The 26,621-nt window shown below is 44.2% G+C and overlaps 4 protein-coding genes across 10 annotated transcripts; 2 read left to right on the forward strand and 2 right to left on the reverse strand.

The window, feature by feature from the left end:
- Window positions 1-5,502: 5,502 nt before the first annotated feature.
- Window positions 5,503-14,864, reverse strand: wdr43 (WD repeat domain 43). Its single transcript, XM_053845814.1, has 18 exons — window positions 14,594-14,864; window positions 12,708-12,842; window positions 12,506-12,627; window positions 11,111-11,231; window positions 10,904-11,022; window positions 10,719-10,821; window positions 10,565-10,629; window positions 9,591-9,750; window positions 9,367-9,453; window positions 9,042-9,167; window positions 8,442-8,591; window positions 8,288-8,374; window positions 8,173-8,204; window positions 8,029-8,092; window positions 7,335-7,448; window positions 6,905-6,974; window positions 6,200-6,255; window positions 5,503-6,129 (listed from the first exon to the last, which is right to left on the reverse strand). The coding sequence occupies exons 1-18, from the start codon at window positions 14,798-14,800 to the stop codon at window positions 5,974-5,976; spliced, it is 1,974 nt and encodes a 657-aa protein (XP_053701789.1). The 5' UTR covers window positions 14,801-14,864; the 3' UTR covers window positions 5,503-5,973.
- Window positions 14,865-16,146: 1,282 nt separating this feature from the next.
- On the forward strand, window positions 16,147-18,529 carry trmt61b (tRNA methyltransferase 61B). Of its 2 annotated transcripts, XM_053845816.1 has the most exons (7): window positions 16,153-17,295; window positions 17,355-17,457; window positions 17,576-17,766; window positions 17,838-17,929; window positions 18,014-18,213; window positions 18,274-18,342; window positions 18,406-18,529. In XM_053845816.1, exons 1-7 carry the CDS (start codon window positions 16,612-16,614, stop codon window positions 18,438-18,440), a joined length of 1,374 nt encoding a protein of 457 aa, XP_053701791.1. In that variant the 5' UTR covers window positions 16,153-16,611; the 3' UTR covers window positions 18,441-18,529. The 2 variants fall into 2 exon arrangements, with proteins under 2 accessions (XP_053701790.1, XP_053701791.1); XM_053845815.1 differs by having other exon boundaries at window positions 16,147-17,295; window positions 18,014-18,342.
- A 192-nt stretch (window positions 18,530-18,721) lies between these two features.
- On the reverse strand, window positions 18,722-21,704 carry spdya (speedy/RINGO cell cycle regulator family member A). 6 transcript variants are annotated; one of them, XM_053846069.1, is made up of 8 exons: window positions 21,259-21,704; window positions 20,881-20,926; window positions 19,997-20,212; window positions 19,855-19,913; window positions 19,701-19,786; window positions 19,469-19,640; window positions 19,141-19,309; window positions 18,722-18,956 (listed from the first exon to the last, which is right to left on the reverse strand). In XM_053846069.1, the coding sequence occupies exons 3-8, from the start codon at window positions 20,202-20,204 to the stop codon at window positions 18,850-18,852; spliced, it is 801 nt and encodes a 266-aa protein (XP_053702044.1). In that variant the 5' UTR covers window positions 20,205-20,212; window positions 20,881-20,926; window positions 21,259-21,704; the 3' UTR covers window positions 18,722-18,849. The 6 variants fall into 6 exon arrangements, with proteins under 6 accessions (XP_053702044.1, XP_053702046.1, XP_053702043.1 ...); XM_053846071.1 differs by lacking the exon at window positions 21,259-21,704 and having other exon boundaries at window positions 19,855-19,910; window positions 20,769-20,900; XM_053846068.1 differs by lacking the exon at window positions 21,259-21,704 and having other exon boundaries at window positions 20,769-20,900.
- On the forward strand, window positions 20,897-26,285 carry pcare1 (photoreceptor cilium actin regulator 1). The gene is made up of 3 exons (XM_053846067.1): window positions 20,897-21,237; window positions 21,325-24,694; window positions 25,822-26,285. Exons 2-3 carry the CDS (start codon window positions 21,561-21,563, stop codon window positions 25,943-25,945), a joined length of 3,258 nt encoding a protein of 1,085 aa, XP_053702042.1. The 5' UTR covers window positions 20,897-21,237; window positions 21,325-21,560; the 3' UTR covers window positions 25,946-26,285.
- The last annotated feature ends 336 nt before the right edge of the window (window positions 26,286-26,621 follow it).

The following is a 26,621-nucleotide window of genomic DNA, read 5'->3' on the forward strand; positions in this document are numbered from 1 at the left end:
AACACCACTGGTGGGCGGAAAGTCCTGTGTTGGGTTCAAGTCAATCCAAATGGCGAAATATGTTGACTATTCTGAAAACTTTTAAATATGCGCGTCCATATTTGTGACCCTGCATCTCCCCGCAGCACCAGACCAAGTGGGTCAGAGCCGACGTCATGCGGGTCTGTACAACACAAACATCTATCATCCATACCGCTTTTCTGCGCTCGCAAAACATAACAAACGGTACAAAATATGATGAACCACAGGTGTAAATCTGCAGCAGCCATCATATAATAACCATAATATATTACAGTAAAAATGGTTGAGGAACACTGCCTTCATCTGGTGAGCAACTATATCACGATGACTCTGAATTAAATGTCATGTTTAAATGTTATTTATTTAGCTAAAATATGTGGTATAAAGTAATATTCATATCTTACTGTATTTATCTTTTAACTGCGATTTTTATTTAGTTAATATTTATTTATTTTTGGAATCTCGGGATGATTTGAAAAATATATGATTTGTTTACTTTTGTTTTATTCTTCCACTACTTTGCTTGCATTGTTGTGCAGCAGAGATGTGCACAGATAGCTCCCCCTAGTGGTGCTCGAGCACCTGCCCTTTTTCCCTGCATGACAAATGTGCCCCTTCAGGAGCCACTTCAAAAGAAAACCACATTTTTAAATGCGTTTTTACAATATGACTGGGCTTTTTTGTGCACTTACAGTGCGACTCTTTCGCCGTCCTGCACCTCAGCATTCACCTTCAGCCAGGAACGTTGTTTTGATTTTATTTTTATTATTATTTTTTTGAACACAATAACCTTACTATTTATTTTATATATATTTGATTATTTTTATTTTTCTGACCACTGTGCCACCGTAATGTGGCACATGACAAAGCTCCAAAGTTTGCACATTCATACCGTACTTTTGGACAAAACTTTGCGATAAGTTCCCTTTTTTCTTGCTTCAGCATCAGCTCCCCAAAACTTGTGCCGCATCTATGAAACAGTGCCTCGGTACCAATAATAATAAAAAAAGAGCTCCAAAACCCTCAGCCCACCAGGGTTGTAGGTCACATGTTTGACCTCAGAACACGTCGAGATGAACGCATGGGTGATGCGTACACAACCCAACACAGGCACAGTTGGTTGACCACATACACACACTGAAAAAAAAAAGAATTTTCATTCCGGCCAGTGTGTTTGTTGACCTTCAGCTGTGTGGCGGCTGCTCCGGAGGGAGTTGTGCTAAGATTGTCACATGATGCTGGAGCCACTAATTCCAAGGACAAGTCTGAAGGAGCAGAAGGAGCAAGAGATAAACACACAAACACAAACACAAAGCTAAACAAGTGGTCACTGCCATGATGTTTAGAGAGTCAGGGAGGAGGAGCCGCTCACCAGCTGGCACCAAACCCGTCGACCCCTGTGGGCAGTTTACCTGCAGCCACACACTGTGGCCAGCGGGAGGCAAACTGACAACCTCAAGGAAGGTGGCGCAAATGCAAACCGCACGCCGGTCGACTCCTTTTCTCATGTTAAACTATAAGACACGTGCTGCTGAGGTTTACACGACAACATCCTCCTGCGTTGTGTCTTCATCTGAGTGTCATCTTATGAAACGTATGAGCTGAAAAGCGCTTTAGTCACCAGTGAGTCAGCTGTCACTCCACCGACTGTCAGTTATTCCTCTCGGCTTTATCGTCTGAGGTGAGCGGGTCACGACTCTGTTTTTCATCTATCAAGAGTGGCACCTCACAAAGTGTTCCTTCACTCAAGCTACATTTGTCACAAGTGCAGATGTGCTCCTCTCCAGCAGACCAAACAACTCTGGTGACAGTCAACGCCTCTCAGGCAGGAGAGACAAAGTGCTGCCGGCGCTTGAAGTTGTGCGTCTGCCTTTTGAGATGAAGCCACGTCACTCCCACCAGTTTGTTGAGTCATCATCTGGCCTTCACTCAAACACAAGCCCCATAATGCACTGCAACAGCTGAAGGTTAAATAGGTCCATCTACAGAAAGCAATGTCGCATGTCGATGTCCCAATAAGGTGCGTGTTGTTGTTTGCGTGTATTTTGCTGTGACTGTTGTCATACACATTTATGATGTTGGTTTAGTTCATACGCAACACTTGAACGCACCGCCATTAAAAACCATGGTGCGTAGCTTCAATAACGGCCGCTGACAGTCGTATTATCCTCCGGTGAGTTTGAATGGTAATTGCTAAACATCAGGCGACAGGCATCAGAACTGCGACAGATGGCGAGTCCCGTCACTCCGGTCACGTCCGCTACCTCGGCTGAACCGCGCGACAGACTTGTGACGTCTTCAGACTCTCAGCGGACGGAGCTGCGCCTTGTCAGACGGCTGTTTGGGATTCCTGGCGAGCGGCGGAGAGACGCGCTCCTCGTATTGGCAGCTAAGGCACGTGGCGCCGTGACCTCTGCCCGCTTCATCTCCAGCGGTTTGCTGCGCTGAAATGGGCCTCATATGAATGCGCGAGGGAGCGCCGGACATCTCTCGCCGTGAAGCGGCGTCCGCCCCTGGGGGCTGCGGCTTCACCTTGTGATACGTTTACACGCTAACAGCGGCATGACGGCGGCGGTGTCTGAACCCAGCGGGCGGGCAAGACCCTTACATTTCATGATCAAACTCACATTTCACAGGATTTATTAGAGCTATTCGGTGTGGAACTGAGTCAGCTTGCTGTTTGTCTGGTGGGTCAAGACAAGGTCCAGCCAGGAAACATCTTACAACCCTTCAGGTAGGGTATGCAGAGGGTTACACCTACCTGGTAGAATACAGTCCGAGGCGTATACCCGACCTAGTCCTTAAGGGAGAGTGGGGGGAGGAGGGGGCAATACAGCCCAACTTGGAGGGGAGCAAGGTGAATAGCTGGTGATGCCATGTGGCATGGGGACATCCCACTGCAGGACATGACCAACCTCCTCAATAGAAGCAGCTCATAGCCAAGAGCAGAGACTCTTACTACGAAACAAGAGAAAGCTGGAGAAAAAGCTGGAGAAACAAAAGTCAGGGAGACTCATGGGATAAATGTGTCCCATTTCTCACCCTAACACTTGTAGTGTGCCCCACTCGCCGTTCACCACTTGAAATGATCCCTTCAAACCAAGGGAGCGTTGGAAGATGAAGTGTGGATACATTTCCAGGACACCAAAGTACAGTATACATACCTCGGTTTTCGAACGTCTCGGACTTCGAACAAATGGAAGTTAAAAAAAAAATTTCGAGATTTTTTTACTTCGGATTTCGAACAAAAATCCAGAACTCTAACGCCCCCCGCACAAAGCCGGAAAAAACATAACGTGCGTGGAGCGACCAGCTGACCCACGACGCGCTTTGTTATTGTGTATAACGCAGCCTCTGTATGCAGACGTGTCCCGTTAGCTACATTTACTGACTGTTTTTTCTTCATATTGAGGTGTAAAACCTTTCCTGTCTCGACACTGGACCGTGGTAGAGTGTCACAGGGGAGGTGCTCGCTCTCCACACCTCCACTCCAGGGTTTGATGTCCTGTTGTGGGCTGGAGCTGGGACAGGGACGAGGCGAGTCTGGGACAGAGCGTGACTTGGTTTATGACTTTGTCACAGCCAAACTGCACAGAAGCGCACATTCAGAGCTGGACACGCACCGGGCACCTCTTCACTTCTGGAGAGACGTCACTCACTCGCCAACCCCTCCCACATGCAGCGGCCACACACATAGAGGAACAGCCACCTGCAGCAGACACTCTACATTAACTCCTACAAAAGACTATTTTAAGGCTTGGAACACATTATTCCTTTTTCCACTCATTGTAATTTAAAAACAAATGTTGGATGGGACAACAGGGACAGTTTAGGAACGAGGACTTTACTTTCTCTCGTATCACACCCAAATGGTCGACCGTGTCCGACAACATGAACAATACATCATGTATGTACAACAGAATGTTTTTATTTCTTCTTAACAAACAATAGTCGGCTAGCATCCAGGCTAACGTTAACAGATCTATCACCGCAATATAGCGGTGAAGCCGGCTTCGGCTCTGCCCATTTGTTCTCCGTTGGTTCACCAAACCAAGTGAGATTATCAGCGCAGATGCGAGAGGTTGTAAAAACGTTGGAGCTGGCGTTTCCAAAACGTGTCCAACTCGATGTACAGGAAACAAAACACAGCACGGCAGCCAGTGATACATTATCTTCACGCGTGACGTCATGAAGTGAATCGAATGTATCCTCTCCTAGTGTCCAAAAGGGATGGTTGGTGTTGGGATGAGGATGGGGCGACGATCTTATGCCTTCATTGCAATGTTACTTGTGATGTCACTTGGTGTATATGGTACTGGTTGACGCTGCTGGAAATGTGGCACTGTGATTCCAGCTCATGGTTATGGTACTATACACACACCAGATGACAAAGTCGTGGTATGACATTGGGAAGAACCACCACAGGCCTTTCACAGTCAAGATCATCTGGAAGCAGGATGAACGGGGCAACTGCATAGCGTAACACTGACTTGAAGAGAAACAACTTCTGCCTTTACATGAGAATTAGTGTGAGGAAAAAGACTGTCTGATGTCGACTCTTAGCTGAAACTCAGGAGCTTTCAATGGTTGCCGTGGACACCTGGTGAGGTCACATGACAAATGGTGCTATTTTGAGATAATCAAATGACCAGGAGACGATTCCAGGGACGTCTGGCTGCTGTCAGGTCGAATCACCACACACTCGTGTTCCCATGAGAGCTGGAGCGTTGCAGCATCTATTTATTCAATCCACAAGCTCAACCTGGAGCTCCACCTACTGGTAGAGTATCTGGACTGTTAATATCGATGAGAACACTCGTGAGTCGTGAGAATACCATATAATGGTCTGCAACAGATTTTAACAACCCTTTTTAGGATCACATTACTTGCATACAAATGTATTTCTAGAGTAAATATTCAGAGATATTTATAGGTTTTACCTCTGATTTTTATATTTTACGTAGTTTTAATTTATTGTACTATTAAAAGATTAAGATGGTGTATGAACGATGCATTTTCTGTCTATAACAAAACGTGTCTCCTGAAATTTTCGCCAACTTCTTGTATTGAATAAAAATAATTCACAGGTGCTTCGATCTATCGTGCATTAGAAAATAAAACTCTTCAAACACTATGAAATGCATAATCTAAATTTGGGGTTATGTGCAAAAAATAACTCACATCATTTGTTAGAAATGACTGATTTTTACTCAGTTTGCTCCTGTTGATGCAGGCTCAACATTTTTAGACGTGTTGAACGAGCCCCACTTCGCCACAGCACATTTTTTGTGAGGCACCGTGTCTCTTCTGTTGGCAGCACGACTGAAAACTTCTCCCAGGTAAAACCTTTAAGACGACGGACGATCAAACAGGAGGATCCCAAACGCGGCATCTCCACGCCAAACACTTGAATTTGGACAAGGGCATTTATTTCCACAATCTTTCCTCGTCTCAGCTTGAAAAACAAAGTGTATTCAGGAGGACTTGACAGATTTCATTTAATCCGACTGTGGGGGGCGGGGGGGGGGGCGTAGAGGAAGAGCTCGTACAAACACTTCACTGTACAGACAGATTTACATCGCTGGGGACGTGATGGGTGAACTGGCCGAGCGAAGCCACCTCAGGCCCGAGTCGAGCCGTGACTCGTCTACGGTTGATGATTAGAGTTTGGAATGCAGACCACAGTGGAGACCGACTTCCTCCTGTTATTTATTCAGTCATTTCCAACGTGAGCCCATAGAACTGGGGAGCCGGACGAAGCCCTCGGACGCCGTGTCGGCTCCTGCGAGCGAGGAAGAGACGGGGGAGCTAAAGTTCGAGGGTGTGGCAGCGAGGCGGGTCCCGTGGTTTTTGTGTAAAACTTTTCTCACTCAGAATAAAATCAAAAGAAAGTAAAATGAACGTATATACGACTCTCTCAAGTCCAAGTTGGGGAGGGGGACCAATTTCCACTCATTCTTCTTCGCTCTCATTCTCGTGTTCCATGTCTTCCTCGCCGTTCTCCTTTGAACCTGTTCGGGGTTCATCATCATCATCATCATCCAGCTCAATTATTTCATCCTCCATCGCTTCCTCTGCCTCTGCCTCCTCTTCCTCTTCCTCCCAGTTCTGCACAAAACAAGAGCAAAGTTCAAAGGGCTGATCATCTCCAAGACTAAACACACGGGCACAAACTTACGTCAGAATCATTGCCGGCAAGACCTTCGTCATCCGGGGCTTCTTCATCTGAAGACTCTGAAGAACCAAGAGAAGAGCCATGTTAGACCACACCCAAACTACACCAGAACTTAGGCTTAAGAACAGCCGCACCGCCGACTTAAACTGACAGGCATATTAAAGCGCTTGTAGTCGGCCATGTTGGAGCGCGCACACAACGCTCCAACAAAAGTCCTCAGAACAAGTTCACGTTGTGGAAACCTTCCTTGCAACAACGAATGCCTGCCAGCCATCAGCAGCCGAGGGAAACATGAGATTCTGCAGTCGACAAGAAAAGGCACCAAAGGCACCGGGAGACGGAACATATCTAAGAAGTCGATAACTGAATTCATGTTGTTGATATTGGCTGCGTGAGACACTCGTGAGGCTTAATGATCTTAACATGCTTCGAGTGTTTCCACCTCAGTGTGAAAGCAGATTGAATGGAAGAGGCTGGTTGTTGATCTGAGAGGGGACAATGTGATGCTGCCGGTCAGGTTGCCTGGCAACACGAGCCTTAATTGCGTGTTGCGCATCGCCAAGTGGGGCAGAGTGACGGACCGCGGAGCCTCTGCGAACGGCTGGGTGAATTAACACCAGCATCATTGATTCGGCAAGGAAGAAAATGATTTGAAAGAGTCAGTACTGGAGAGGACGCGGAGACGCCACTTCAAAGTTAGTCACTCACCCTCTTCATACACCAGTTTGGCTGTGTGATCGACGTCTGACGCCATGTTGCTGCTGTCGTTTCGCGCCACCTAGTGGAGAGAGGCCGACAAAGCATGTTCAGGTTCAAAACTAAAACTAAAAATAACAAGCAGAGAAATAAGTGAACAGGTTAATAAAAAAAAAAATCATGGTCTTTTATATTTAAAAATGCGTTCCCTTAAACATAATTATGAATTAATATAAAAACTCAAACAATTTTGCAAGGTATGTTTCATCATTTAACTTCAGGAGGGTCAGACAAATGCAGGCCCAGGGCCCTTTGTGGCCCCTAAGCTATAGTGCATCCAGACCAGCAGCAAATGCAGACATACTAACTCGACTAACTAAGGACTTTCAGCTTGAAGAAGCCAAAATAGCTCTCCTGATGCTGGGTGGATGGTGCCACTCACCTGCGTTGTGAGAAGATACAGCTTCCCGTGTAGCTTTGTTAGCTTGTGGAACACCTTCACTCGACTCTCGATCATGTGATAAAGCATGCCCAGCTGGCTCACCAGGTCAGGCAGCTACAAAAACAAACAAAAAATCAATAAAAAAACAGACACGACGTTGATCACACTTGACTGCAGGGTCTCGAGATCATCAATGAGAGCAGATCCCAGAAAAGTTCAAGATCCAAGTCACACGAGGTCAGACATGTAGACGAAAACTCATTTTAAGATTGTCGGGATTTGTTCGCAACATCAGTGTCACATTCAGAGTTTCAGGGGACGACGGAACTGTCCTCTTTTTGAGGTGAATCACAGAACATTTTGCTAAAACAATGAAGAAGCACTACAGCTCCAGAGTCAGTCACATTCATTGAAGAATCAAAAACACGAGGGTGAATGACAGAATAGCGCAGCGATCAGGCGCCTAGCCTGGTTAACACTGTCCTAGTCAAACATAGACATTCATTGTTCTGGAAGAGCAGTCGTCTCTGAAGGTGAACAGAAGTCAGTTGAGCTGAAACCTTTTTCTACAGAAACATGACAGAGAACTGAGGCTTGCTCCAAACATTAAATCCTGTGATGAACACAAAAATGCAACAGCACGGCCTCTGTTGTCATAGCAACATGTCATTGTGAGGTTCAGCCATGGACTCACCGAGGCCAAGTATGATGTGTGATGCATGAGCACGGCCTTCAACCACCGAACGATCAGAACCGCCCTGCGGAGTAAACACCGGAACCAGATGTCAGAAGCCAGGAAGACCTACACAAGCCAGTTGAGCCTGGAGCGTCTACTCACGAAAAAGGATGCCCCTGGAGCCTCTGCGTGAGCTACAGGTGAGAAAGTTAATGGGCGATTAGAAAGTGCGTTAAAGGATTTGACTGTGGAGGTTAATAACACTCGAGCCACTCACTGCTTCGACTAACGGCAGAACAGCAGGCAGAGGTAACCGAGCAACCGTTTTCTTTATCACAGTGTCCTTGCGGGTCTGGAAAACTTTCTGCCGAGGGAAACCAGAGACGATCAGACCACTTCACTCCACCACTCACACAGCGGCGCAGGCTCACATTTAGGATGCTGGCGTCGCCGCTCTCCAGGCCCTGCACCAGCAGCACCGCGTAATTATCCGTCTGCAGAGACGGCGCCTCCTTCTGGGCCCCCTTTGCAGCTGAGGCGCTCGACAGGTCGATCTCACCCAGTCGCTGTGCTATTGTCATCTGCAAGAGGATAAAGTTGGGAGTCACGTCTTCAACACAATATACAGCAGGCACTTCAACCTAAAATTAAGATTCTAAATCATGACCGCTGCAAAAAAGTTACAGCTGCGTCTGATAAATTAAAGATCAAACCCAGCACCCCGTTTTACTGCAGCGCCCCAAGATAAAAAGTGTAATGGGTAACAAAAAACCCAGCTTCAGTAAGTGTGCCAACAGATAACGGTGCAACAACAGCTACATATATAGTTTATACATTTATTCTTGTCAACCACCCCTTCAAAGATACTGCTGGAAAACAATGCGCTTTCCACCGGTGAATATTAAGGTATTTCGAAAAATTAAACAATACTGCAAATCTATAAAAATGTGGATGTAAAACAAGGTTTTAATTGAAAAAAATGTTATAGTTTGATGAAGATTGAGGAGCAAAGTGTGAAGGTAAGAACAAACCTCTTTGGCTGCCGTGTCCATTTTCCTCTTCTCTGACCCCAAATAAGTTCCTTTCACGGGAGCTTGATGACCAGGAAGACCAGGGACCAACACTTTGCTCTTGTTATTGACAACTGGAGTCTTCACCTGTCACAGAACAACTTCAACATCACTGCTCTGCTGGTTCCAATTTTGTACATCTAATAACTGTCCACAAAAAAGTATTGTCACACAAAAAAATTGAAGCATCACACCTAGCAGATAAGGTAAACAACACTTGACAGTTCACAAAAATATTTACTGGACAGGAAAAAGGAAAATGCTGTGAATGAAAATGAATGGTTACCTTGGAAACAGTCGTCTCCATGGAAAGAGACAGGGTGGTTTTAATGTCCCGGGTCAAACAGACGTGTCTCTCGAATGACTCCATCTCCTACAACACACAAAAACATGGTGCTTTATGGGAATGTGATCAACAGCTGTCCACCTTCATGTTGAGATGCATTGATCAAGAGATCATCTGCTCTGCAGTCCACGAAAAACCAATCATTATCTGCGACTTTAACTCACCACTTTCTCCATCACCGGCTGCAGGTAGTTTCCGTAAGCCAACTGCATGGACCGTGTCTCTGCCCCGAGGGCTGCTGCCAGGAGGGGGATGGGCTGTGGGCAGGGGTTCGTGTCTGACATTTGCACCGAACACCAGGGTGACAGTGGCTTCTTACAGGGCCTACGGGGACAGGTGTAAACACAGCTTAAAGGCAGGGAAGTCAAGTGAAAGAAAATGCTCTGCAACCTAGGCAGGTGATGGTCAGAAAATTCCTAGTCAAACTCAAACACTTCTAGCCTTTCCACACCAACATTGGTGCGCCGTGAATTACATCAACATATCAAATAAAGAACACTAGTCATCCCCTTTACACATCACCTTCCGCATCCTTATAAAATCCACAATTCAGACTTTCTTTTGAAGGGGTACAAAAATCCCAGGACCTCTCTCCTCGCTGCCACCCTCCTACATAGTTCCATTTGTAAACACTGCAAGCTGCTCATGAGGGTCAGCATGTGAGGGAAAGCTGCGGCTCGGCTGAGGAGCAGACACAAATGCCCACACCATCTCAGTCTGTGAGCGGGGTTCTTCAATAAAGCATTTGAATAAACACATTTGGGTGCGTTGGGATTTCATGTCGCCATGATCAGCCTGTTGAAGTCGGGACCTGAGCAGCCTGGCCAAAGGAGAATTAAAAGCAATAAGCAGTCACCGAGTTATTGGTAAAGTGAGGGGACCCAACACTGTTCGCCAGTGATTTAAAACAAGAAAGCATTGATACTAACGGTCAGAAATTTTACGGCAGTTACCCACAATATCTCTATAATGTGAAGCCGCCATGGTTGTTACACTGTTCCTGGCTCTATATCTTAAGTTTGCAATTGCCCATTTATATTTCGCAAATAAGCAGTCATCACATTGGACCAGGAATAGAGACACCCAAAAAAAACTTACTGAAAAAGGCAGAAGAAGGAAAAAACCAAAGGCTGCTTACCCATTTAAAAAGTGCTCGAATAGATGCAGCTGTCCGTCCTTGCACACAACCGCGAGCCTCACTGCCTATTACAACAGAGACAAGCACAATCAATAAACAGGTAGAATTGCGCACAAAGAGGACTTCAACATAAGGATGGCAACTTGAGTCTGACCTCTTCTTTGCTGTTGGACGCCACAACGTCTATGTGTTGGGGTTCATCCGTGAGCGTGAAAGACACCACTGAGTTCTTGTCGTTCCCATCTGCTCGTACTTGCCTACAGGAGAGAGAGAGGGAGAGTTCATCATGAGTGGCACTCCAGGATTATATTTCCAGGACACGTCACTCGGTACACCTACCACACACTGAGCAGTCTGTCGTGTGCAGCGCCTGACAAGAAGTAGAGACCGTTACTGTCCGGGGGTCGCATGGTCGCGAAGCACAGGGTCGTCACAGCTGTTGAGTGACCTGTGAACTTCTGGAGAAGGAGAAAGAGAAGTCAGGGAATTCTGAACAGTTTGTCAGCACATTACTGTTTCAATAGACTTGAGATCAGCGAAACTTACCCGGTAAACCTTTTTGGTCTCCAAGTCCCACATCTTGATAACCTGTCCAGCCGAGAGCAAGAGCTTTCCGTCGGGACTCACACACAAACTTGTCACAGCTGCACGGTCCGCCTTCCACTTACTGCCAGACAGACAAGAGTCGGCGTCAGTTCGACTGACATTACATCAACGTCCCTGTCATGACTGTTGATATGAAACTCAAGACACCTCACTGGGAAAAATAAAGAAGTCTACACAAAATATTGCGTCACAATCAGCACAGGAATTTGCAACAATTACAAAAACACAACTGCTTTATATTTTCAGAAAATTGTTGAGGTTTCAGAGTCACAATTCTGTTCTCATCTTCAGAAATATAAATGTAATTGCCTGCTGGTGTGTTGCAAAATAATAGCAATACACAACAAGTAAACAAAGTGGTTGAGGCCAGTGATTTTTAACCATAGGCCCGGGGCCCATGGTTGGGCTGAGAGCACCTCCTAGAGGGCCGCAAAAACTTTTTTGTTTTGCACCTCTGGGTCGTGAGGGCCGCGAGACGCCAAGTCTTAATGCATTAGCCACGTCTGGTGGCAGCAGTGTGACACTGAATTGACTTAACAGCTGCAAATCTGTGATAGGTTACAACTAAAGAGGAGTTCCTGAAAAGAAAAAATAGATAAAGTGATGAAAGCACCTGTTCAAGCAGTTTTGAAAATTATTTTTTTATTCATTTAATGTAACATTTGATGGCGATTCTTTCATTTAGACTTTTATGTCTTTTGTCTTTGGGGCTTAAATTAAATATATTAAATATATTAATAGTGATGATAAATAGACATGGTTTTATTACATTTATTTATTTATTTATTTTATACAGTTTTTCCAATTGTCTCAGTTTGTATCAAGTGCATTTTTTTTCTTTAGTAAATCTGATGAACATGACTTGGTTAGTGGTTGGAGTTCCCCAAAAGTCAATAAACAATCCTACATAACAGATGTTTTTTTTTTCATTTTTCAGATTTGTAATATTCAGCTCAATAAGCTATTTGTGTGCATTTCTAGTTTCTTTAGAAACAATGTGCACGACCAAGTGTGGGCTGCTGAGGCAGGCGGAGTGTGGATGACAAAGATTCGGAGAGTAAACAAACGAGTTTTAGTTTACAGAACAACAAAACTAAGATGTGCAAGTGCAGCACCTGGTTCTGCTGCTGGTTGTACATTTCAATGACAAATAAATATCTCTGTGATGATCACATGGTTTCATCTCACTTCACAAGGTTTTGGTTTGTTTATGTGCAAGTAGATTAAATACAGTTATTGGTGGTCCCCGAGATCAAAAGAATTATAGAATCCCTGGTTTATACGACATGAAGTACACTCAAATCACACCAATCAGTTTCAAAAGACAAAACAGACCTTTTCGTTTTCCCCGTCTGCAGATCCCACTCAACAATGTTGCCATCATCTGAGCCGCTGTATAATAAACTGTCTTCTGGATGCCACTGTACACAGTTGACCCCTCCGCTGTGGCCTCCATCCTGTCGGCAGCAGAGCAAATATTAGTCACCCGAGTGAATTTTCCCTCAACATCCAATGAGAATATACGTTCAAAACGTACCAGGGTACAGTGCAGAGCGCCCTTTGCCGTGCTGTAGATGAGGACAGTACCAGCTGCTGTGCCCATTGCCAGCAGGTCGGCCCGCTCCTCCACCTGCTTTGCCTCCGATTTCCTCTTCTTCCTCTGAGGCCCCTCCTAAAAGACAAATCATTTTAAGAAGTGTTGAATCTAGACTTCAATTACGCACTTGCAAAGAAGGCATCAAAAATGTTCCCAGCATGTTGATCAGGTCAGTGCCAACCAAGCTTGAACTCACCCAGGACATCCAGAACCAGTTACACAACAGGCACCTTCTTTTTTTTAGTAAGAAGTCATGGCATCATCAACCGCAAAATGATGATGCATTTCATGGTGGTACCTGACCAAACAATGTTGCATCAAAAAAAGTAGTAGAAACAAGTTTCTAATAAATTTAAACAGTAAAATTTCAGGAATATGTAAAATGGGACAAGGAACAACTGATGAAATTATGAGAGTAATCTGGATCTGTCTGGATCCAGGATTTTTTTTTCATTATTTTTGCCTATACCCCTAATTTTCTGCTTATATATTTGCTTAGAAATCCTCATTTATTTTCTCCTGCGCACATGCACAATTGGTGCAGATGTTCTGCTATGACACACTGCTATGAAAGTAAGGGGTTGGAGTTCAACAAAAGTCAATAAACAATCCAACATATGTTTTTTTCAAGATTTCACATTTGTAATATTCGGTGATAATTACAACGAATCATTTCGCTGTTTTTACCTCCGCCAAGAAGGTTATGTTTTTTTTTTTTCGCGGCAGCGTTAGTTCGACCATGTTCAAAGTAACTTGGAAATGTTCAAAACTGATTTAGATTACATTCTTAGGGAGAGTGTGAAACAAATGATTCAACTTGGGGAGTGATCTGGACCAATTTTGTCATGGAAATGACAAGCTATGCACACCATTGCCTTGACAGTGTGCATACTCCATACACCCAAGTAGACTAAAGGATAGGATTCAGCGCTCTCACCACAGTAACACGGGTTCGAGTCCCAGCCAGGGACGTTAGTTTTCATTATTGATGGATTCTTTATCGGCAGACAATTAAGCAGTCTGTGTGCTTTTCTAGTTTCTTAAGAAACAAGTGTGGGCTGCTGAGGCAGGCGAGTGTGTGGATGAGACAGACTCTTAAGACAGAGCGTGAACAGATAAGTTTTAGTTTACAGTACAACGAAACTAAGATGTGCAAGAGCAGGTCAACAGATTCGTGTTACCACCCACGCAAAATATCAAAAGTTAGTGATATTGCACCTTATTACAGGCTGATAATATTGAGGTGAGGCGGTTTGAACTGCCAAAAACTTTTACTTTTAATTGAGTTTCACGTGAATGTGATGCCCCCGTGGCAAGCCGTATATTAAACGCATAAAAGGAAAGCGTTATCCAAATGTAACGACCGGTTTTAGCTGTAGAAATGTCATGTAAGTGTCATGGTGGAACACGCTGGTTAAGCAACACTTTGCTAAGGCTAACATACAACTTATTACCTAACGTGTCACACAAGCTATTGGTAACAACAAATACAAATGCAATGACTGGTGGTGTTCCAAAAAAGTTTTCTTGAACAATACGTTTAACTGGAAATACATTTGTAGTCACGCTTGGTATTTTCCGCAACAACCATGTGGGACCAACATGTGCGTTCGGTGCAGCTGTTGGAAGTTAGCAGCTCGCTAACGTGGCCACTTTATTGGAACTGTCACACTGACGGCAGGCGGTCTCGCTCAAACGTAATAAAGGCTCAGTTTCTGGAAACTGTCCACATCACTCCAGCGCGTATTAAAACGGGTGTATTGTCTTCGTTAGGAAGCAGAGCGCTCAGGCCGCGCTAGCTCACGCAGCTAGCTGCATCCACGTACCTTGAGTGTCCGGCATGGTCCCCAAGTTATGCAGGTACAAGTGGCACTCAAGTGGGCTGAAGGCACATATTCTTGGTGAAGTGTTTTGCTGTCTGTGTTCCAAATACGAAGTCTGCCGTCCTGAGCGCATAAGGCCAAGTACTGGCGAGATTTGGGTGAAAATACGCACGGTAGCTGCAACGCAGAGCTGCCACCTCCGGCCGCCATTTCTGAAGCCCTGCGTGCGTCTGCGTGGTTTACACCTGTCACTGCCCTATTTGCTTCTTCATCCCGTTTTGCTTCCAGGGCTCAGTTTTATGACGTCATTTCCTGGACGCATGCGCACATTGGAATTTCAAGACGTAATTTCCTGTCCACATGCGCACATGGGTGTCGCTGCTTGACACATAAATTAGAATAAAATTAGCAACGTCATTGCGCCACGCCTCACTACACACTCGTATTTCATCAAGAGAAGCAGAATTTGAATTACTAAAGTACTACGCCGACGCATTAACTGTATTTTAACCTTATTTTATATATATCACTACATTTGACTTGTATTCAACAATTCGGATATTTTAACAAGATTTTGTTTTGTTTGATGAATCGTCCAAAGGAAACTTTTGTGATGGTCACCTTGTTTATTTGTTCATCTTATAGCCTGTTAGGCCTTCTTCTTGTTTATTTCTTTTTCTCTATCGACACCTAGTGGTCATTTTACAAACATCACTGATTGTCACAGATTTCAGATAAAATAATTGGATCTTTCTGTGCAATTTGCACGCCGTTTTCTATCTTGCCTACAATGTTTTGTATATAAAATAAGTTTAGTCATTTATAAATAATGTTGGTGTGTTTTCATGTTTTATTAATAAAATGTAATCCTCAGAAAAGTTGTGATTCAATGAAAAAGACGTTTGTCCTGTTGTTTATTTGGTTGCAATAAACCAAATGAACCACTGAGACCTCGTAGGCAAGATAGAAAACTGCATGCAAATTGCGCAGAAAGATCCAATTATTTTATCTGAAATCTGTGACAATCAGTGATGTTTGTAAAATGACCACTAGGTGTCGATAGAGAAAAAGAAATAAACAAGAAGAAGGCCTAACAGGCTATAAGATGAACAAATAAACAAGGTGACCATCACAAAAGTTTCCTTTGGACGATTCATCAAACAAAACAAAATCTTGTTAAAATATCCGAATTGTTGAATACAAGTCAAATGTAGTGATATATATAAAATAAGGTTAAAATACAGTTAATGCGTCGGCGTAGTACTTTAGTAATTCAAATTCTGCTTCTCTTGATGAAATACCAGCGTGTAGTGAGGCGTGGCGCAATGACGTTGCTAATTTTATTCTAATTTATGTGTCAAGCAGCGACACCCATGTGCGCATGTGGACAGAAAATTACGTCTTGAAATTCCAATGTGCGCATGCGGCCAGGAAATGACGTCATAAAACTGAGCCCTGGAAGCAAAACGGGATGAAGAAGCAAATAGGGCAGTGACAACACCAACCACGTGTGTGCTCACTCTGCGCACATGCGCATTGGAGGGCAATGAGCCTCGCTTGCTCATTGGTCGTCGACGGACAACAGAAACTTTGATTTTACGGCATTAGAATTACTATATAATTTCCGTTTCAGAGACCTCCTCGCTGAAGAAGATGCTTACAAGTACAAGTAAATTTAAAGTAATGTAATCCCATGCAGTTCAAACATTAAATTTAGGTTCTCTGTTTTGTTTTTTAAAGAAGCACATTTTAAAGCTTCGCATCTTCTACAAGTGGCCCTCTGGTGGAATAGGGAGATTACTACATCTGTCGCCGATTTATGACGTATTTCGCCCGCGTCACCCATCATGGCAGCGACCACCACTGTTTACAGCATGACTTTAGTAGAGAGTACAAGTTTGCAAGTTTTGTTCCTCTTTTCTAATAATTGTGGTTAATATATTACTATTCAAAGCCACTAGAATGCACTGACGTACGTTTTGAATATTTACGTGTCGGCATCGTAATTCACCGTCTCAGCAATGGCAGTGCAAATACGGAATACCGGACTACTCACCATCCAGAGGCTGGTTCGTGCTGGTAAATCCACAGCGGGGCATCTTAACTACATGGACGTTTTACAGAATATCTATAGAAGAGGACTGAGGACATCCACATGTGGGCGACTTGATGAAAAAGAACCGAGGACGACTATGAGTAGAACTATAGCTCTGTCAAGGAGGAGGAGACCCCTGTCGCCCCTCGAGAGGATTAGTACCCTGCTCCCTGAAGACTCGCTCACGCCTGAGGTGATCCAGCTGAGGGATCGGAACCAGCAACATGAACTGAGAGAGGAGAACATCACTGTCAGAACTGACACTGAAAATAACCCGACAGAGCCAGACCTGCTCTGTGGTTCTGATTCTGAAGAACTGGCAGATGGGGCCTCCCCCACTCTTCCTGGGGAAAGCTTTCTGTCAAACGGGGAGTTGTTGATCGCAGAGTTTCGTAAAAAATCTCGTGTGGAGTTCCAGAAAATGTTCAAACTTCAGGCTGGTGCACGACTGCACAGCAGCTGGGGGTACATCTGCCACGACGATGTCGTTGGACACACGGCAGGTCGCTTTTTCAGGACCAACATGGGCGTTGCCATCTTCATCCGACGCGTCAGCCTGGAGGAATATGTGTTGTTTATGAGGAGAGCGCCTGTCATTACCTATCCAAAGGTATTCGCTGGTTCTTGGAGTCATCCTCTGGTGAATGTTTAATATGCTTTTGTTTATAGGATATGGCAAGCATGCTGATGATGATGGACGTGACTGAGGGGGACACGGTGCTGGACTCGGGGTCTGGATCTGGGGCAATGTCTTTGTTCCTGTCCCGAGCAGGTCTGCAACTGTACACTACTAGTCTTAGGTAGAATGTATTGAAACATCATCATGCTATTTAGAAACTTCAGCGTTGTATGAGTCTGTGTGCTGAAAGCTATACTCCTGTTTGTGTCAGTGGGCTCTAAGGGTCGTGTGCTGAGCGTGGAGGTCAGGGAGGATCACCACAGGAGAGCTGTTCTCAACTACGAGCGGTGGAGAACTTCGTGGCGACTGCGTCATGGCGAGGACTGGCCTGATAACATCCAGTATTGTGTTGCTGACCTCCGCACTGCGTCGTCTCTCCTCTCTGGTCATGGCTTCAATTCGGTGTGTTCAGTTTAATCGAGTGTAATTATATGTAATTACAGGTTGGCTAACACCGTGTACTGTACATGCAGGTTGCTCTTGATCTGATTCATCCACAGCTGGTGTTAGAAACCGTGACTCCTCATTTACATAATGGAGGTGTGTGCGCAGTCTACCTTGCCAAGTGAGTGTTTCCACCCACACATTTATCTTTTTTTTGCTGAATAACTGACCACAAACAAGTATTTTTGTCTGTGTTCTAATCCAGTATAACTCAGGTTATTGACTTGCTCGAGGGAATTCGATGTGCCCGGCTTTCTTTACTGTGCGAACGCATCATTGAAATCCCTGTCCGTGATTGGCTGGTTGCACCCGCCATCCAGAAGGATGGACGGTTTTGCAGCCGGAAAGCGCCCAACCTGGGAGAAGCCCAAAATGAGGAGGAAGCTGATGATGAGGCGGAAGAAAGTATATTCTGGACAGGGATTGTTGAGTTTGTCCAGGATCTAATTGGCTCTTCTGCTCCAGGGGGAAACGCCACATTCGGGAGCATCCCATACATCGCCAGACCTCACCCCGAGCAGATGAGCCACACAGGTTAGAGCTGTGAACACCTGACTAACGTCTTCATTCTAACAACCTGCCCTTTTTTTTTTAAAGCTTTTCTGGTGAAGTTGAGGAAGTACTGTCCATGATATCACGCCTGAAGAGCTACCAAGAGGAATGACATAGTCATAAGACAACCTGTGTTTTGCATTGTAAACTAACTTTAAAGCAATAAAAAGTCAATGCAGACTGAAAGTCCATGAGGTTCCTGTGTTTTTCTAGTGCACTGTTATGTCACAAGTGAGTGTTTCTAGTTTTTCTGGCATCAAAACAGTGAGCTAAATATATTTTACTCCAGCAGTCTACACTCTAAAAAAGCAGGACTTCGGCTCACACCAACAGACTAGAGGGTAAATGCATAATATTTTTATATACTGAACATACACTTTCCAAATATTAGTAAACATACCAGTAGGCAGAACTCAGAACACAATAATAAATAGCATAAATAAATATGGGTTTAAATAAGTTGAAATAAATAACCGTTTTATCCTTGTATCAATTCAAGCCTGTGAAGAGGTTTCCATCAGAGTTAAGCCTGTAAAAGGCCTGGTGTGGTGACTCATGCTCATCCTCGCTGCTGGAGTCTGAGGCGGAGCTTCTCACTAGCAAGACAGAAAATGCATGTTTGATAAACACAGCACTGTGACAACTCCAGAACCAAGAATGGACAGCAAAACTATATTATGTTTTTCATGTGATCTTCCAAAATACAATGTAATTATTGGCTTTTTAAAAAGTGCTAACGTCACAGCCTTGTTTAAAAATATGTCAATAGTCAATACTTACCTGGATTGTTTCCAGGAAAGCGATTGGTGTAGCAGCGGGCGCAGAAAACCGGGGAGGCACTCGGACCGAGTAGAGAAAGGGGCTCGTACTCACAATACCTCTGAACACCCCCGTGGTGTTCAGGCCGTTCTCGCCTCCACAGAAACTCAGCAGGAATCAAGTCCATTATCTCGGAACACATGATGTGTATATATATATATATATATATATATATATATATATATATATATATATATATATATATATATATATATATATATATATATATATATATATATATATATATATATATATATACTGAGGATAAATACACGTTCTGTTGCAGTACCTCTTCACAGGAACGCCGGGTGACCACAGCTCTGTAGTTCATTCTGGCCCACAGTTTGTCTCGCTGCCTCACAAAGTCAGAAACCTTCTGCCTCCAGTTGTTGCCCAGCGCCCAAGACAATATGTCAACCATAGTGTACCCGTCTTCCTCCTCCATGTTGTTAGCTAGAAACCTGCCAGCACAGATGCAGAGTTAAAACAGAAAATCTGATTGTAAATTCACCTGGACTTGCAAGGCAATGAAGAAGTTCTCCTTGGTGTATTCTTCAATGGTGAAGCTGCATCTCTTGAAGTACTCAAAGACCATGGCCAGAAGATACTGGAAGTTCAGGAAGATTATGAGAATAAGAACGTGAGCGAAAGGAATAAGTACAGAGACCACATCACCTTGTCTGCCAGTAAATAGCAGCAGTCCTTCCACAGTAAATGTTTTAACAATTCATCTTCTGGAGAAAAACACATATTTCTGTTCTGTTTTTTTTTTATCTCAAGTTGTAAATCAATGAATATCAAATGCTCCTGAGCTCACCGAAAATCCTCAAGTATGCTGCTATTTCTGTCCCCTGAATGAAGACAGTTGGCCTCCATGAGTTTCTGAAAAGGCTCATCTGAACCGACCCTCTCTGTGGGCTGTGGTTCCACTGTTTCTTAGGCCGGACGTCTCCGTCTTGGGTGAGTGGAACTGACACCGTTTCTTCGTGGGGAGTCGGGCTGTCACTGTGTCTTCTCTTCATCATCTTTCACACTGAAGCAACACGATACAGTTAGCTATGGTCAACTACAATAACAACAGCTACAAGCCACTTAATGATGACCAGAATCATCATTGTAAAGTTTAGATGTTTGTGTGTGTGTATAATGTACGTGAAAATAAACACATCTCAGTAACAGTATTACTAAGTACTACCAATTCGAAAGAGTATTTAACCTATAAAAATGATATCTGCTTCTCTCAATAAGGACTCGCCAAGTTTTTGAAATACGTTTTTTTTCCGACAATTTTACAATAGCTAATAAGGTGGTGACATAAGCTTAAAATACTCACTTGTAGCACCAATAAAGGTGTCTAGACAGATGTTCCTATAAAGTTAAAGCTTTTAATTTACTCCTTGAAACCAGTGTGTGTGAGCATGTATTTTTAATTGTATCTATAAACGCATTTAAAATTGACAATAGAAGCGCCGTATTTTTTCATAGCTAGCTAAAAAAGCTCAAAAGTTTCAAAGCAACGGGTTTGTTTCACCAAAAAAACGTTTGTGTGTGTCGGGGGTTTCAACAAAGATGAATATGTTAATACTTACAGAACCGAGAGGAAACAATTTTGAAGCTTTTCGATTCGAAGCGACAGGTTTTTTTTTTTTATGAGAATGTGAGTTGGGTTAGTCAGCATAAAATGGATGCGCTGTCAATCACCTGTGGGCTGCAACAGTGACGACCACAACAAGATGGCGCCACCGCTCTGTTGACAAAAATGAACTTGAGTTTCTGTTTATTCAATTTTAACACAATTTAAAGCCTTCTCAAACACAATTCTTTGTTTAAGCAGGATTTAAGAATAACATTTAGCATCATTTTATGTTTTAATCACTCAAAATAACAACTAAAAAGAGACGTAGAATAAAAAAAGAGGAGGCATTTTTGGTGACACACAACACATTGTACATGCATTATTAAATGTGCGTCTCTTCATCGTCCACCAGGGCGAAGGCTATAATAAGCCAACTGATGCAGGCCCTCATTAGCCAAATAAGCTTAGAGGTCTCCAAGTAGGTGAGTGTTATTCGCTCTTACGTGACATCTGTTCACTGTTCACTGAAAGCCGTCCTAATCCTTTTAGCCTCCTGTTCTTGTTGACAGGCACTTCGGAGCTGCATGGAACGCTTTAGAGGATATTTCTCCAGTTTTTGGATTCACTGCATGTGATTTTTAAAATGGATTTAACAGTGTTTTGCTTCACTCCTCTGGACCTCGGGAGAGTAGACCACAACTGTCATCTAAAGCTCGGAGTGTTAGCAATCTGCTACGTCATTTCAAGGAGGATTTTATCTGAAAACCCTGGATATACGCCGCATGTTTGAGTAACAACCTCTCAAATGGGCTGCTCACCATCTAAAGGTAACAACTTTGTTACTATGAACCCACACAGGAAGACCAGAATGCTACCACCACCACCATCATCATCATCTCAACCTAAGGATCAACAAAAGGATGTGTTTCCAGGTGAGGAAAATCACGGCGGTGTTAAAGCAACTGATGTTGTTATCCAAGAAAAACCACTCGTTCTGCAAAAAGAAACTCAGAAAATACCCATCAGCTTGGATGGAGTGAGTCAGAAGATGAATAGCACGACACTGCCACAGACACAAGAGACAAATGTAGACAAACAGGAAGCAACAGAAAAGAAGACTGGCAGGAAAACAAAGAAGAACACAAGAGGAACTAAAGGGGTCAAAAGGAAAGACAAGGACAAAGCTGCTGAACAAAAAGTGGACTTTCCAGAACAACTTGTGAAAGCGCATCAAGCGGCTTACGCCTTTTTAAACCCCAACATTAACAAATATGACGCAGTGCTGGAACTTCTGGAGCAAGGGGCCCAAACGCAGGAGTCCCTCCAGCCCATGGTTGCCTTCATGGCCCTGAGCTATGAGCAGACAATCCTCATGTTGGAAGAGATCGCAGACGAGGGTGAAAAAGTGCTGAAAGAACATGGCGACCACCTTGCATGGCCCAGCCCGAAGACCATTTCGTCCTCATCATCATCCAAATCTAGTTCCGTTAGTGACCAACCCCCTCCAGATCTGCTGCAGCAGCTACTTCAATACACCACACAGAGAATGCGGAATGTGAGCCAGACTGTCGGGGGACTCGGGGACTCTGCATTAGAGGAGGCTGCGGAATACTTTGCATCTGTCGCACAACTTTTAGAAGAAAAGCGAAAAGTCAAGCGGACAGCAGAGACGAGGCTAATGCAGCTTTTGACGCGCATCGAGATGGCCTCGCTCCGGAAACCAGGACCGGAGGACTGTGCTCTGTTTAGCGAAGACAGCGGCATCGGGGGTGAAAGTGAATCAGTCGCTGGGTCTGAAAGACGTCTCCGACGTGAGAGTTGTGGTTCCTCAGGGACTAACAGGACGACCCCCATTTGTCCCAGAGGACCAAGCTCCATCAACATTAGAAGAAGAGTACCGCACCAAATAAGTCCAAGTGATTCCCTTTCTTCCCTGAACTCACTGGGTTCAACCGGCACTGTAATGGGTCATGAACGTAAGGAACACTTCTTGGCATCCGTCTGCGTGTCCAACGATGGTTTGGATGAAACAGAAGAAGGACTAAAAACAGGGCGTGTCAGGTTTAGAAAGCAAAATTTGCTTCTTAATCGTGAATCTCAGCTACCGAAGAACATCACTACAAAGCGCATAGACAATCCTCGACTTGCGACAATAAAAACGAAAAACACAGTTGGTGGAAGGATACACTTTGCCACCCCCTCAAATTCCACTGGCAAGGCAGCATTGACCAGCAGTCCAAATATTACCAGAAGACGCTGGTCTGATGAGAAAGAGCAGACACAGAACAGACCTCAAACTGCAGCTCCTGTCCGAAGAGCAGCGGTGAAAACCACCCCAACTGCCATAGAGAGACGATCCCGTTCCGCTGAATCCCTTCGGGCCAAAAGTGAAGATCCAACCTTGATGGAGCTGGAAAGAACTCAGAAAAACTTGAGCCAGAAATTGCAGAAAATAAACAAAGGCAAAGGAGTTTCCAATACAAAGAGTTCCCCGTCACAGCCAAAGAAAGCGCAGTCCCCGAAAGTGACTCCCAAACGCCAGACTTCTGGTAAGAGGAACAATCCAATATCACCTCAAGACCAAGGAGGCCTTTCACAAAGTGGCATCCAGAAACAAGAGAGTTCCACTGATGTGGATGAAACCCATGAAGAAGAGAAGAAAACCATCCATTTTCTTGTAAGAGCCACCCCACCGCCCAGCCCCCCTCCATCCCCAAAGCCTTCCACGGGTTTTCAAAGAGGTAGAAATTCAGTGAAAAGGTTGATTGATAGCTTCAGCCAAGGAATCGAAGACCACGATGGTGCTAACATTGAAAGGCTGAAGGGTGTACGCAAATGTGGAGTTCCAGTCTTGCCAGGTTTGGGAAATGTTGAGGCCGCGCTGAGCGCGAAGAACTGCGTTAAACTGGAATCCGCTTCATCTGTGGATTTGGAGAGCCTCCCTCCCCCGCCCTTGGAAGTGTTGATGGATAAATCCTTTGAAAGTGCGGAAAATCTCATGGGTGGTGAAGGAGAGGATTCCAGAGGCGCTAAGTCACCTGTGGTAAAAAGGGCGGCCATGTTAAGACTGCGAACCTCGGTGCAATCTGTGCTACCAAGTCGAGGGAGCTTCCCACAAGGCTCGAAAGGCTTGACTAGACCCATTCAGAGAGTTATCCCATCCAACCCAACAGCCACTGAGCCTGGTGACCAAGCGACACAAACACATCCACCTGTACTGCAACAGTCCAACCTCCACACAGGAAACTCAATTGGCTCCCAGTCAGATGAGTCAACGTATGACGAAGAGAGTTCTGCTACAATTAAAGACTTGCAGGATGGTGGCAAACCTTCTGTGCCTGTTCCGCCCTATTCACCAGCCTCGAGCCAACCTCCTCCAACTGTGTCAAAAGGACGAATGTTGCCATCCACACCCTCTACCCCACGTACATCCAACCGAAGACTCCCCAGTCCTCACAATTTGAGAAGGCAGCCCACGCCTCCGTCTACAGCCAGTCCACCGGCGTACAGACAGCCTCCCTCGCCCACTGAAACCCAAAGGGTCCTCAGAAGTCCACAGACAGTTCAGAAATCTTTTTCATCGTATGCTTTTAAAGCACCATCTCCGCCCGCCTCCCCGAAGCTACAAAGAAGGGAGAAAAGCATCGACGACTCGGCTCGGTCTTTCAACAACGCACGCTCCGTCTTCTGCCCGGCATCACCAACGTTGTTTGAGGCTCCGCCTTGTCCCCGGCCACCACAAGCATGGACCGGTTCTCGAGTCTCCTTTTTGTCACAAGCTTGGGAAGGTCGGGGGAGGTCTCTTGTGAGTCTTCATGGACCAAGACCTTTCATACGTCGAAGCCAGTCTGACAGAAGACCCAGCCTGACATCACCCAGGTCATCGAGAGTCTCAGTGGCCGAGACTTGTGGAAGTGAACCATCCATTTCCACACAGGGGTGAGTTCTCTTGCCGTGTTTCTGGCTTGATCCTATAAAGGCTCCATTTAAAGGGTTCACGGTGGCCATCTATCAAGTCCAAAAACTCACTGTAAAGGTTCAGAACAATATTTAATTTAATTTAATTTAATTTAATTTAATTTAATTTAATTTAATTTAATTTAATTTAATTTAATTTAATTTAATTTTATTTAACAGTTTGCTCTCCAGACAACAGGTAGTTCCTGCTCCACTGATCCCACTGATGCACAAGACACGTGGCAGCTAGGATGATAACAACAACAACAAACATGGAGGAATCCCTGAACAAAAGCAAACAAAAGCATCTGTTTGCTTTTGTTCAGGGAGGTTTTTCACTGCACAATGGCCAGGGTTTCCACTACTCTGAATGGACTTGAAATTCTTATAACATTGAAATTCTTATACAAATATTGTCATGACATTAAAAGAGCTTTAGTTTAAATAAGGTGATATAAAAACTTGAATATAGCCACCATCGTGATCTATTGTGCTACACTGATGTAAAATAAACAATATTTTGTTGTTTAAAAGTATGTATGTCTCCATCATTTGATTTGGTAATATACCAAATTCATTCAAATTGAAAAATGTGGCTTCTTCCATATGATTAAACTATTGAGATTTTTTTAAAATACTATACTATAAAAAATAAAAAATAACTATATCTTCACTTTCGTGAATGAAGAGCCCTCTTTTTTGACGGTTTGTTCGATTCTATTCGATTTCCTAAAAAAAAAATTTTTTATTCTATTAGGCATGGGTCAATATATAATCATAATTTTTCTTTTTTTTTTTTGGTATTTTATTTCTGAATTCATTTTCCTGCCAAGATTTTCCTGCCATATTTTTTTTCTAAAACTTTCTTTAATGAATTAACTTTGGTTTGCTTTGTAAACATTATTATTTGTCATTGTTAAGTGGTTTATTTGTTGTAATAATTCCATGTTTTTTATGTGTTTCATTGAGGATTATATAATTCTCTGGAGCTTAAAATGAACACAGACACATGTGACCACACACAGACCTTCAACCTTGATCCCAAGAAAACGAAAAATGATTCAGAGTTCAGGCTGTTTTTGTACTTATTTCCGAACATCTCTCCACAGCCTCGACGATGATCCAGCCACAGAAGATGAATTCTGGGGAAGCCAGTCGGACCTCAGCGTGACGACACGCTCCGCCTCCCAACCGGACCTGTGTGTTGTCGGCCGCGCCTTTCACCGAGACTGAAGTGCCCAGTGGAGCCTGGTTATGGATTACCGGGTTTAACAGAGGATTTAATCTGACTGTAGCAGCTAATTCTATTCCCTTTGCACCTACAGTCCGTGTGTGTCAACGGACAAAGCAAAGTCAATGGTTTCCATCTTCACCGTGTCACAGTGAGCTGCAATAAAACATTTGACTATCCACAGCAAGATGTGAATATTCAGCACGTGCCACCTTGTTTGCTCCACTTTTAGATGGTTTGAATACTCAAAATACATCATGTTTTTGTACCATGTTTTCATAATAAAAGTGTGCTTGGCTATGACTAATCCTTTCTCGTTCATAAAAAATAAATAAATAAAGATTTCAACAGATTTACATTGTTTCGTGCAGTGAACACTGTTGGCCACTGGAGGGGAGTATTGCCCCACCATCCAGAGGATCACATCAAAATTGGGGAAGGCTGAAGGTTGCCAGTTTTGTTGAGCTCCATCTGCTGCCAAGTCAGCGACAAGCTGTTTCTGGCCTGCAAAGGTGAGAAGGTTGAAGAACCAGAAAGCTCATGGGTCAAATCGGTGGAGCAATCTAAAGCCTTCCTGAGTTCAAACTGTCGCTACAACCGTGCAGCCACGTTGGTCAGAAGCAAGAATTCCCGAGTGGAACCCTCTCAAAAGCACATCAGCGATGGAAGAGGCAAACC

This window comes from Synchiropus splendidus, chromosome 16, assembly GCF_027744825.2.
Source record: "Synchiropus splendidus isolate RoL2022-P1 chromosome 16, RoL_Sspl_1.0, whole genome shotgun sequence".
Lineage (NCBI taxonomy): Eukaryota > Metazoa > Chordata > Actinopteri > Syngnathiformes > Callionymidae > Synchiropus > Synchiropus splendidus.